This window comes from Wyeomyia smithii, chromosome 3, assembly GCF_029784165.1.
Source record: "Wyeomyia smithii strain HCP4-BCI-WySm-NY-G18 chromosome 3, ASM2978416v1, whole genome shotgun sequence".
NCBI classification, from domain to species: Eukaryota; Metazoa; Arthropoda; class Insecta; order Diptera; family Culicidae; genus Wyeomyia; species Wyeomyia smithii.
In genome coordinates, this window is record NC_073696.1 from 69,360,665 (window position 1) to 69,374,509 (window position 13,845).

The following is a 13,845-nucleotide window of genomic DNA, read 5'->3' on the forward strand; positions in this document are numbered from 1 at the left end:
CTTTCAAAAACAGTCAAAATAAAAAAATCGGTCGAAAAATAACCGTATTAAATATTAAAATGTGAGCTAAGTCAAAAAACAGAGTTTTGAACATAACTTATAATTTTCGGGGTATTTGAAAAACTTCAAGTAAATGCGCAAGTAACATTTGACTAAAGCTACAACCCACACTAAGTCACATCAAAAGTTCTTGCATTTTTTTATCATTTGTAGCACCGTGAATTAATTGTGCGATAGAAGCCAAAAATTTGGTTTTTTTATAAAATATATAACTTAGCCAAACATCAACCGATTTCCACAAAACTGCTTTCATTTGATTCTGAATTGAATATACTTTCGAAATTATGGTGTATTTGTGGTATGTTTCTTACAAAAATAGACGGCGAATTTAAAATTAAATTGAAAAATTGCGTGAAAAAGTTTAAAAAATTAGATATAAACTCAAATAACTTAACATGTTTTATTGATATTAGAACACAACTGTAAACTTTCTAAAACTGCTTTAATATTGAAAATCGGTTGACAAATGACTGAGTTAAAAAATAATATATGCGCTGAGATCCAAAAAACCGTATTTTGACCATAACTTCAGATTTTGGGGGTGTTTGGAAAATTTCTAGTATGAGCGAATGTTATACTCAACAAGACCTACAACCTACACAAGGTCACTTCAAAAGTTCTTGCATTTTTTTCTCATTTGTAGCACAGTGTAATTGATTGATCACTTTCATATTCGAACAATGTTCAAACATTTTCGGGCGCTTCGTTGTATTTTCAAGTCATAAAAGTCTGTTTTTACGCGGTCACATACAAGTTTGGAACGCATTCCCTCGTGCAACCTCCCAACATCGTGCGTTTTACTCGCCAAAAAAAAGAGTAGCTCCCAATCTTTGACTACATACAGAATAAACTATTTTTGGTTCTTGCGAAACTGAAAAAAAACGCAGCTACTTACAACATTAGTCTAAAATAAACCTCGCGTACAGAAAACGAGCTTGTGATTGGTTAGTTTATGTAGTTCTACGTCAACATTGTGGTCGTGGCTTTGCACACAACCCTTCTGATTTTTATTCTAAGTGTTCTTATGCTATTCCCAGTAAGTAAATTAAGGTGTTATGAATTATAATTTCAAAATTTTTGTTCAACTTACAAATTTCTTATTTGTATGATTATACAAACCAGCAAATATTTGAGAAACAGTCCATAGAGCTCTAGTTCAGCCGAAATCCGATTAAAAATCCACTTCTACACATTCATTGAAATTTAATGATGGAAAAAATAATAAGACACAATATGTTTTTCACTCGTAGATGCAAATTATTTCAGTTTTTTTAATAATATATTTTGTGATTATCACACAGGCTTCAAATTTACAGTTAATTTGCAATCTTAAACGTAGGTTTGATTTCAAAAGATCAACAAATTAGTTTGGCTCATAACATTTATTATTTTTTATAGCTCTTCCCTACACGAAGCTTCAAGTAAACTTTACTGCGAATGCCGTACACAACCGTACGGATCAGCTGGAAGGCGTCAATTGCCAAAATTGACACAATTCGAAATTGCTTTATAATAAAACTCTTGATAAAAGTTAAACGTAGATTCAAGTCAAAAGATTTTACATGCAAGTTTATCAAATATATTTCATAGCATTATATCTAAAATGAAAACGATTGGCATGAATTAGAACAGAATTCGTTCTTTTCCCTGTTATAACTAGCAATATAGGACTTAATTTTTTTCTCGAGAGTATTTTTCCTCATGAATATATAAAGTATGAACTACTTTTGTTTTAATGAAATTTTTATCCAATTCATTGATTTGAAGTGATGAAACCTTCTGTATAAAAGCTATTCTTGAGAATTAAGGTTAATAAAAAGTGTTAGCATATCAGTAAAGTTTCTTTAGGGATCAGAGACTGTGTGACCAATCACTCGATTTCGGCATTTTTTTATGAGTATTATTAGATTCTTATTCTATTGAGTACGCAACAAAGTTCTCGCTTTTTCAATAAAAATGCAAAAAAAAATGAATAAGGACTTCCCATTTGACCGTTTCTATGAAGGTTTTAACGACTTTGGCAGTATAAGGCCGAGCGTTGTCATGCAGTAAAATCACTTTTTCGTGTCTCTGCTCATATTATGGTCGTTTTTTGTGCAAAACTCGGCTCAATCACATTAATAGCTTGGTTAGTGACTTCTAATACTGATGCAAGCTGTTCCTGCTTTTGACATGGATCCCCATCGAGTAATACCTCCACTTCAGCGTCTCCGAAGGTTTTTGGCCTTCCTTCACACGGAAAGTCGTCAACATCCGTCTTTAAAGCAACTCAACCGATCACAGAACGTTGGTTCACTTAGAGCAGTATTTCCGTTGAAATTTTTCAACTCTCGATGCGCTTCAGCCTTAATCTAATTCGAATCAAATGAGAAAAGAATCCCTACTCGCAAATGAAAATTATTTGTCAGGATCCCCAACCACTTATCTGTTCTTTGCGCTGAAGCCTTCAATACCTTGTTGTCACATCTTCTTAACAAAAAAAAGTCCCTCCTATAAATGAAACCAGAAGAGCACACGACGAAACTTTTCCAGGGAATTATAAATGGCGATATTTGGTAGGAATGAGTAGTCTCCTTATAGTAGAGCAGTGAGCGTGTAAAAGAAAGGATAAAATTACATTACACACAAGCACGAATAAATAATAAACATATCACGTCTCAATTGTTATTGCTAATAACAGAGTGCAGCAAAATTTTACTTTTTCTTCTGCCTTGGTTTTTATGTACAATTTCTTGATGTATTGTGATGCAAAACACATTTCATCTCAAGGGGCAGCAATGGTGCCATTTTGAATTTATGAGAAATCGAAAATTTTTTTATGTTTTTATGATGCCATTTTGTTTTGAAATTAAAGATAAAAACTCTAATGGTTTGTCTATATTTGTCATTTAAAAAAACAGATGTTACTAAATCGAACAAAAACTGATCTCAAAATGGTGATTCTACTAAAACAGTTTTGGCATGGTTTTAACATAATATTTCACGCAGCAAAATAATATTAAGCATGAAGAGCATTAATGGGTCCGTTAATATCTAAATGCGGTAGTCAAATTATGTCTTATATTGAGAAAAAAAATCTCAGAGATCGATTGGTAGGTGTCTGATCCACGTAAATTGTCTGCAACATGTCAATTCTGCCCCAATTCCATTACAATATTGAAATAGGTTTATCTCGACGTAAAATTAACTTATTTGAAATCTGTCTAATGTCATATCAAGAGTGTAAGCGATACTCAAAGATACAACAATAATTTGTCTTCACATGATCCTTCTCCTCTTGTGGAGAGCGGTCGCATTTGCAAATTCAAAATGGCGCCATTGTTGCCCCTTAAGGTCTTAGTTTAGATAAGCCAAAATCGACAAGCACGCCATCTTTTAACAAACAGCGAGTACTTAGTTGCGTACCTGATACTTATATGTTTGATCGGATGATTAGTTTGAAATTGAGATTAAAATTTGAGAAATTATATAGTTTGGGGCCATCCACATACCACGTGGACAGATTTAACGATTTGACCCCCCCCTCCCCCTCTGTGGACAACTACCCATATAAATTCTAAAAAAATTGTATGGACGTTGAACATTAGCCAACTTCCAAACCCCCCCCCCCCCCAAGGCTGTCTGCGTGGTATGTGGATGGCCCCTTTGGACGTTTTAAGCTTGAAATGATAGGAAATTGCTATATTAAATGAAGGGTGTTCCATATAAAATTGCATCACGGAAGAAACGCTGGAGTAAAATTCTTGGTAAATTTTAAAATTTTCTGCTGCCTTATTTCCTCCGGAATAGCAAATTTGTGCTGGGCGGGGAAGAACTTTAGCCCCGGTAGCTACTGGGACATAAGTGTCATCACCCATGATGAGACAATGCACAGTGGGGCGACTCCATACAAATGCTGGCCAAGCAAAAAAAAGTCTTCAAATCATAAAAAATACATGGTTTTCATGTAAATTTGGGATGCTGAGTCGGAATTGGATATTATTTTTGCATTAAAATGCATGTTTTTCACGCCAGGGAAATTTTCATGTTTTTTTATATATATTATATGAGGAAAATTTTACGTCGGTTTCAAACTTCTGGAAAATAAAATGCATGATGCTTGAAAGACTTTTATATGCCATTAAAATATAAAATATTAATTAGTTATCAAGAAAACAAAAAAAATATCAATTGAAAAATATGCTTTGTGTTGAAAATCATTTATGACTTGTGACTATATTACATTGCTTCTATTTATCGCATTCTTCTTTTTATTCATTTCTACCTGCATCTTCATTTTTGTGTTCATTTTCAATACAGTTTTAGTATCTTCAGGGAGGGTTTTCAAAAAGCAGTTTCTAACGTCAAAATAATAATTCACTATTTGCTCTGTAGAAATTAGCAGGCGATGTATTATGTCATTATTTGTGCTTACACGATTGTTTTTATATGTAACTGGTATGAAATAAACTTAAAACATGATTTAAGTACTCAATGCTGGTGATTCAAAACATAAACAATTATTAGTTTTTGATACTTCGTTAATTAGCGGAATATAGATGAGTTAGATTTGTAAATATGAAAATAGTGTGATTAATAATACTGAAACATGTTTGGAAACGTTTTTATTATCAAACTAATACGAGCCATTTGTTATTCTGTTGACGGTTTGCAGTGTGCAATTCAAATTTACATTTTTAAAATCCGTTATGTGCCGAACACTCGTTGTTTCTCTTCGAAAGATGTATTTTAAAGCATTTTTTCCTAGCTATCTTTTGAAACTAGTACCAATAGTGCCAAACCCTGCCGTCTAAACTTTAAACGCTGTTTTATGCAAAAAATACGTATTTTTTTGATTTCGCCTAATTTTTTGTCCAATGATGAGAATTCATTCTCCACTATTTTATATACAACTTTTCCTTAGACGTCATCAAGATTCAAGTTACCCATGAGGCTCCAGCAAGTTTCGCAACATTGCTTTTTTTCCCAGAAACACGCTAGAAAACGCTGACTCAGTACACTTTGAAAAATCATAGAAAATTCAAATTTTGTCGTAATACTCTAAAAATTTGGATTTTGACACTTCAATAGTATACAACTATAGGAAAAATATAATAGAAATGAAATTCGCATTTTCAATTTTGGGTTGATGGCCAGCGATTCCCTCTGTGCAATGAGGCTTCTTGACATTCCACCGTATTTAGCCGTGCATTACGATTTGGAGTCTTCTGCCATTTGTACGTATGCAGCCTCTCCCGTTGCTTAGCTCTCTAAACGGAAGATTCGGACAGATCCTTTTTGCCACATTTCTAATCAATGCATTGGGATTCTACTTCAACACCTTCGCGGCACGTTGTGATTCTGATCACTAATAGAACATCCATTCTGTCAACATTTCTCCTTTTGTTTGAAGATGAGATTATTTAGTCCCTAGATAAGTAATGTCGCTGGCGTCGCTGAATTTTTATAGGTTATGTTAAAGAGTTGATCAGCTGGGGAACGTAACGTCAAACGTCGTTACACTGAACGGAATCGTGGAGCCTTTACCAGATGATTTATTATTCAGAAGTATTAGACGGGTGAAATTTAGAAAATCAGAAATACTCGATGCACTGATAATTTACGTCAAATGATATGATTCGCTATGCACACTGGTAAAAAAATATTATCAATGAATGATTTCGCATTTATATTTTTAGTGATATTTGTCCATAGTTGACAGCATGAATTCAAGCGCATATGTGAAATAGAATCATCCAGCCCCATTAACCCATTCACGGCTGGTGTTAAGTTTGACAATCACACTTGAAAATTTGCACGATGAAACTATTTAGTATGGTTAGAGAACAGATTAATCTTTGATATGCAATGATGAGTAATAAGAGTTTGAAGTTTATTTTTGGAGGTAAAAATTGATTTTTCTCCGCCTGGAATGGGTTGAGGAAATCGTACACAAACATGAACTGTTTTACGATTCAGTTTCACACCGTTTCGCTTTCGATGTGCGCGTCTATAATCTTTCCCATAGTTAGTAACAATCATGCTATTTTTAGCTGTTAAGTGTATATTTTTCTTCTGAAAAGAATACTTTTTCTTATGTGTTTGAAACAAAAGATGATAATCAGTTTTAAAATGAGGTACATTCGTTATTCGGGACTCGTTGTTATAGCTGCTGATATTTGTTTTGTTTTTTGCATAAGAGAGTAAAGGAAAGAAATATTTTCACCTTTGTTAACACGCATATTCTGACAATCTATATGAGACTGGGCAGCTTTTAAAATCTCTTTGAGCTTCGTTGTCGCGAAAGGGGCTTAAGTCAAGTAAAGATGATACATTTATGTGCGAGTAATTTGGTTCAGTGTAGTCTGCTTTTTCTTTTGGCAGTTTTTGCCCATAACAAAGCTCAAAATAGAGGTGGGTCTACTGGATCATGATTCTCAAAGCAATTTTCAAGTCGAATCGCGCAAATCGACTCTTGTGCTTGGGATCTTTTGCGCAACATAATTTACCTCGAACACAATGGGCACACTAGCGACATTACTTATCTAGGGACTAAATAATCTTATGTTCGAAGGCTGAGTTTCGTAGTAACGTTTAGTCACATAACTCACCACTTTTTCCGCTATCCCGATGAGAGAAACTGACAGCGATAAAAATGCAGGATAAACAATACACTCTAAACTACTTCTACCCAAGTTTTCAAGCGAAAATATTTAATCGGTAATTTTATGCAGCGTTTTTTCCATGATGCGATTTGATGTGGGACACCCTTTACTTCATTGTAATATTTTCCGCAGAGTTACATTTGACATACAATATATCATAAATTTCACCTGCCAAATAAAAATGAATTACTTACATAAATATGTTTTGGTTGTGTGATTATTTTTAAGCTGCCATAGAATTAGTTTACAGATTTTTCTTCAATGAGCGCTTGGCTTGAAATGTGTTCTTATGCACATATTCTATTGAAGATCTGAGTCTCAATTATTTCTAAAATCACAAAATTTGTATAGAAAACATATATTGATAACAGCATATAAATTCTTTTCTAAAAAATTGTTCTGCTGAAGTATATTTCTATTTTGTCCAATTAATTCTTCTGGCGTAGGCGCTGCTAAAAAATGTTGAGAAGTGCAGGTGGCAAACTAGTAGGGTGGCCTCAGATGGTCAAAATTTAATTCTTTGTCACAGTCGTAGTGACCAATTTAACATTTTAATACTTGCTAAAACCCGTGCGTTAATACAAACGAGGAATACTAATGTCTACTATCTAACTCCCAGCAGAATTTAGGACATTCTAAAAAATACACCGTTTACTTAAGCTTAAATGATAGTTTCGGTTATCTTATTTCGCCAATCAAACAGGCATAGGAGGTACAGATGTGTAAAAACTAGTTGTTTGCGGTGGAATGTGATATCAGTTGCGATAAGAAGGTGCAGCTCTGAATACTGAGCAATGGAGGTAGCGTTCTAATAAACTATCTCTATTTTGAGCAAGGAACGCCATAACAGGGTTTCAATCCAACTATTTTTTCACAATTTAATACAACATGATACGTATCAAAAAGAAACGAAACAGGTAGAACTGTCAACACCAAGCACCGAAAAATGTGTCATCGTTCGGTTCACTTACCGTTTGTGCCAAGCCTTGTTTATCTCGCCAGCCAATTCGGCGATGTGAAATTGCTAATATTCGATAAAGTAGTTCTTCAAATGGACAAGACAGGTTACCTCATCGGTAGGTTCCGCATCCTCCTACTTTTTGTTCCAAAGCGAGTCACCTCGCCGAATGACATCATGTGAAACTGTTCGCGCGCTCGTGGTTTTCACTAGCCATTCCAAATCACATCTGCTCCAAAGTGTTTGTTTAAATCGGCCCCGTACGGTCGTCGTTTGGATTCTATTTTGTTTCCAAACGCCTACTTTTATTAGTACGCTTGCGTCTATTAAAGTCGGTTAGGAATGATAATTACATTTTTGAGTTGTTTTAGTTTGGAGCGCATTTCTTTTTTGAAGGAAAATTAGCGAATTTAGTAGTGAATAACGTTCAGAATCATCATCAGCACCGTTTTACAGCCAAAAGCGACATTATTTGGCTTCACCCGAAAGCAATTTGTTCCATCTTCTCATCCTCCCCCGCCTAGAAACACTTGTGGTGTTTACATAGATACCGGCATCCGTGTTCCCAGCATGTAAACGGCTTGGCGCGGCTTTGCGGTTTGTCTGGAGTATTATAATAGTGCATTCAAACATTGCGCGGAATTGCCGGCTGGGTTTTAGAACGAACATGCAACAATAATAATCTCCAGTAGTGACGCAGATGTGTTTCGGTTCGCGGCGGCTCGTTTGATATTCACTGCTGAACGCTGATCTTAATCCGTTTCAACGTTTTAGAGATAACTTCCCGTCACTATTTAGTGCTGAGTGCTCAAATTGCGGCGAACTAAGCGTAATCTGAGGGCGAGTTGAAGTGCAACGGTAACCCGATCCGATGGAATTGAGCTTGGATGTGTTTGCTAATATAAGCAGAAAAAGGTGTCAATGTGGCAGCTTCGCTACTGATAGTTATGGTTCAACTGCGGCTAGTGTGAAGTAAGAAAAAAAATCGTTCAACAACATGGGCAAGAGTACGAGTAAATTAGATAAGCGCCGATCGCAGAGTAAGTATCGATGTTTTGATCCGACCTGCTCGTACGATAATTACAGAAACCGTAAACGCGCTAACCGGTATGCAGATGTGCTGTGGGTTGTTCGAGAACTAGTTCGTGAACTTTCGCATATTGGCGCTGCAATTAAATAAAATATTTTAGAGCGATGTTTTCAACCCTAATTAGATATGGTACATTTCAGAAACATTCCAATACAAATTTTATTGCCTTTGCTTTCTAATTTGAATCAATTTATATATTTTTCTATACTGCCGGTAACCGCAAGTCAGTCCCATCTGTAAAAATATGAAATCTAGAAAACAGCCTCGAAAGATATTTTATTCACGCTCAGTTATCACTTATTCAAGATGAAATATTTTAACAATATTCATGCTAAAATATAGTTTGCATACTAGCCTGCACTAATTACGTTGTAAAAACCACTAAAATCATTGATTTCATGATAAAAACATTGAGTGTGACTGACTTGCCGTTACAACACCGAAGAGAAAAGTAACCGCAAGTCAGTCACATTGCCATGTTGATGCTATAGTGCGTGTGGACGTGTTGTTATTCGTTGCCGTGAAAAGCCGTCAATCCTTCGCAGTTCGGAAGTGTATGTCCATGAGAACAGTTCAAAAAATGTCGGCGTTGGAAAATCTCGAGATATCCGGAATCGATGAAAGCTCATCCGGTAAGAGTTTGGATGAAGAAACTTAAGCCAGGAATGCAGTTGGTTCATCCGACAACAAATGTCAAGATGATCCAATCCGTTTGAGGTTCGGGCATCACCTTTGGAGATATCTTAAAACGATTCCCTGGATCCTGATGGAAGTTTTTTCGGTACAGAAGATTTTACGGATAGATCCACGAAGAAGCGAACCATGAAAAAATGGACTTGAATTCATATTAGCAGTAAATTGCTGCATAGAAATTCATCACCAATTCAAATCCCAATAATTGATAATTGTTACTAGATAACTTATTTTTATATAAACGGTCATATCAAACTTCTCTCCACTCCCCATCCATTCTATTGTACCTATTATGCATGTTTTTTTTAATTGGGACTGACTTTCGGTAATTTTTCCTATGGGATTGACTTCCGGTTACTTTTCATAATGTGACAATTCAACTTGGTATTGATTTCTACTTTTCTCGAACAAACCACTATTTTTTATCGGTACATCTGAAAATACACTCAAAGATAGGCCAAAATCCGATGCTAACTCAAAATCGACAACATTACAGATGGGACTGACTTGCGGTTACCGGCAGTATAATAGAATATATATATTTTCGGACATTGAATAGTTGATAGTTATGTTCAAATTTCGCCTAATTCGTTGTAGTTTAATTCAAAGCAGAAAATTGGGCAATGCCAAGTTGTAATAACATTTGAGCCATGGAAAAATTATGCCCAGAAATTTCTCCAATTAGCGGCCTTGCGCCTTCTACTTTAGCAGTGAAAAGATACATAAAGTCATTCTGGGCCCAAAAGGACAACGTGTAGCGAAACACTAATCCATACCAAACCACGGCTAGCATCAAAGTGATTCACTGTTCACTGCAATGGAAAATCAAAGTTGATAAGTCATTAATTTAAATCACCATCTGATTAACATTGCTGCAATTGCATTTCCGATGGTAGTACAATTAAGCATCGACATGACACACTCAATATTCTCAATTCGAATAGAACGTCTCGATAATTAGCACAAAAAAGGTTTTTTATTTTCCCCGTACGAGCGAGTTCGCTCTGAATAGCATGGCAGCTGGTTGTAATTTTTCCGCTTTTATCGATACACATACCTACTGAAAATAAATTAATAATAATCATAAAATAAATTGCTTATTTATACACGCTCTTCCACGGGCCGTTGGTTGGTGCTTATGCATTGCACACCCTTTAGTTGTGTACTGCATGCAGCCGACAATGACCCGACCTGTGTGCTTGCCATCAATACGACTATTGCCTTCAATAACATAGTTTGTTTTCGTGCCTCTGGGGCTTTAGTTTCATTTGGAAATGAACAATTAAACTATTGCTATCGATGAAAGGTTATAACCAGAATGAGAAATTGCGTCCTCGAAAGAAAAGTTGACCCGGTCTGCATTGGTTTAACATTCAAAACATGTACAGCTCTAATAGAGGCATAATATATTCAATCGTTTTAGAGCAGTTGAAAGTTTTTAAAATATTTACTAAAGTGCGAGTAGTCATGTTAAACACGAATATGGACGCTAATCATATTCGATTGAGGATCTGACCCAAATCGAAAATCATGGATTCCTTCATTACTTCATCATTGAAGCCGGCTACCAAGAATTTGAACGTGAAATCATTCATCCTTCTGCTCAAAACAAATTTTGTTATCAGTGGAGAGGTACTTTCATTCGTTGCACCGATATAAATGTAGCTTAAAGTGTGAATCATGTCAAGTTCAAAGTGACCCGAATAAATGGATTTGCAGACACTGAAAATATTGATTTTCTATACAACAAAAATGAAAGTTCAGCGAAAAAAAAATTCCGCAGTTTCCGACCGTTAATTTGCGCATTTTGACGGATAGTTCTGTATTTTACAAAGCATATTAATGGGACAAGAAGATAGATAGATTGTTGTAAAATATCTTAAACGTATGTAAAACGTCAAAGTATGCGTGGAATCGCCATTAGTCCCACATCCCCTTAAGGAAAATAGAAGATGCTTGAAAAGCATGTTCTAACCAGTAACGGCATACAAGCTGTCGCAAGTCGCAACATCCTGGTTTGTTATGTAAAAATGAAATAGGGAAAATATTCTCGAACGAACAGTACTTCCATGTCTGCATAAAAAATATATTTTATATTTTTTGTTTCTTGCAACAACAGCACTATCAAAATGCCGAAGCGAAGGAAACTTCAAAGTTATTTGAAGCTCAATTTAATTTTTGTAGTTTTATTCGGCTATCTTCAATGCAACGAAACTAAAATTTTCCGAAGGATCAATGGTTATCAAATGTCGAGCGAAGATATGTTTTATTATGTTAAAATCATCTTAAACAGCATAGAAAATCCAAATAAATTGGAATTTCAGAGTGCTTCGGATCGCTTTAACTTTCTCCCTGTACCTTAGATCTTTATGAAAATTTGTGAGAATGTTCTCAAGAAGATGTACTCAAAGATAATGCATTAAAAAAATCGATTTTTTGAAAATTTAGAAATAGAAGTTTCCTGATGTGTGCCAAGGTATCTAAATTCGTCCCCCAAAATCCCAAAATCGCGACCCAAAGACCTCCCTCTGGAATATGACGGAAATGCAAATAAGCTTTTTAAACCCAGCTGTTGCTACCATCTTCTATCTTCTTCTTCTATCTATCTATCTTCTTCTTCTATATATTTATATAAAAGAGAAGTTTTGTATGTATGTATGTATGTATGTTCCAGCATAACTCTCGAAGGCCTTAACCGATTTCAACCAAACTTGGCATACGTATTCTTTGAACGAAGGAAGTGGTCATAGAAATATTGGATAGGGGGAGGGGTCACCCTTAAAGAAAGAGGGGGTCAAAAGTGAAAAATTTCAATACATAATGGAAATCTTTCATTGAAATTTGATGTTTTTCGGGTTCTTGGTCATATTTGGAGGCCGGAAGATGATGTCCAGAGACCGAAACATGATGTTCGATGCCATTTTCAATCCAAGATGGCGACTCTCGGTTTCTGGGAAGCCATTTAAAAATGTGGAAAACGCTCACAAACCCTCCAATTTTGGTATTTTCGGAGCAAAAATGACTCTTAAGAACCGGTTATCGGTGTCTGACGATACTTTGAAACTCGGGTTGCCGACTTCCGGCTTCTGGAAACCTGCGAAAATTGTTAATTGAATTATATACTTGGCAATATGGGTATTTTCGGAATCGGAATGACGTCGTCATATGAAAATCGATCATATGTTTCCAAATATTGGCCTTTTTTGAAACGTAGTGACGTCTGTTTGCAGCTGAAAATAGGCTTTCGTGCAAATGTTTCTAGAGAAGTGTTTCAAAACATCCAACCTGCTTTGATTCGTTTTTGGAACGATTTCTTGACATATTTCTTGCATAATTTGATCTAGCGTTTTGGATGAAAAATATGTTTGGAAAAGTTGCTGAAGTTCAACTGTTACCGAATAGAAATTTGGTTTAGAGCATCGATCAAATAAGATAAGAGCTCCTAAAATCCAGCTATATATTAAAAAAAAGTTTTGTATGTATGTATGTATGTATGTTCCATCATAACTCTCGAATGACTGTACCGATTTTAACCAAACTTGGCATACGTGTTCTTTGTACAGAGGAGGTCAAAGAAATATTGGGAAGAGGAAGGAGCAACCTCCAAAGGAGGAGGGGGTTAATTGGTCAGAAAATCAAGTTTTTCAAGAAGGAAATCAAGAACTTTGTGAATGGATACGATAGTTTTTAGGCCTTTGGTCATGTCTGGAGACCGGAAATTGATTTCCAGAGACCGGAACATGATGTCGAAAAGAGAAGGGGGCAGCTATCAAAAAGGGAAGGGGTTTTAATTTATAAGAAAATCAGGTCTCTTAGTGCCCTATTGGAACTTTTTGAAAAGGTACGAAACGACTTTCGTGCCCTCGGTCAATCAAGGCCAGAAGTTGATGCCTAAGGGCCGGAATATGATGTCCGATGTTTTTCTAAAACAAAGATGGTGACTTTTGGTTTCTGGGAAGCTGTATACAACTGTCATAAACTTTTACAAACCTCCAAACATTGGTATTTCCGGAACCAGGATGACCTTTAGGAAGCAGAAATAAAAGTCCAACGACATTTTCAAATTCAACATGGCGACTTCCGGCTTCAGAATTTTGTGAAAAACGAATATATGCTCTGCAATATGTATATTTTCGATGACGTCCAGAATCCAAATATTCATGTCCGGCGCAAATTTTTAAATCGTGCATGGCGGATTACATTTTATGGAAAGGTTACTAGAATACAGAAGAAAGCTTGGACTTACTATTGAAACGTTGTTGTGAAATCAATTCCGCGAATTCTGCTTTCTGTCAAGCTGTGTAAAACTAAGTAAAATGGTTAAATAATGTCAATATTTCTAGAAAGAGAACTATTTTAAGAAAATCACATCGGCATCCAACGCTATTTTCAAATTTAAG

The 13,845-nt window shown here is 35.6% G+C and overlaps 1 protein-coding gene across 1 annotated transcript in view; it reads left to right on the forward strand.

The window, feature by feature from the left end:
- The first annotated feature begins 8,195 nt into the window (after positions 1 to 8,195).
- Positions 8,196 to 13,845, forward strand: part of LOC129729385 (SH2 domain-containing protein 3C) — an 88,396-nt gene continuing 82,746 nt past the window's right edge. Inside the window, exon 1 of the mRNA XM_055687919.1 lies at positions 8,196 to 8,702. Coding sequence (XP_055543894.1) covers positions 8,660 to 8,702 — 43 coding nt within the window. The 5' untranslated portion in view covers positions 8,196 to 8,659. The remainder of the gene's footprint in view (positions 8,703 to 13,845) is intronic.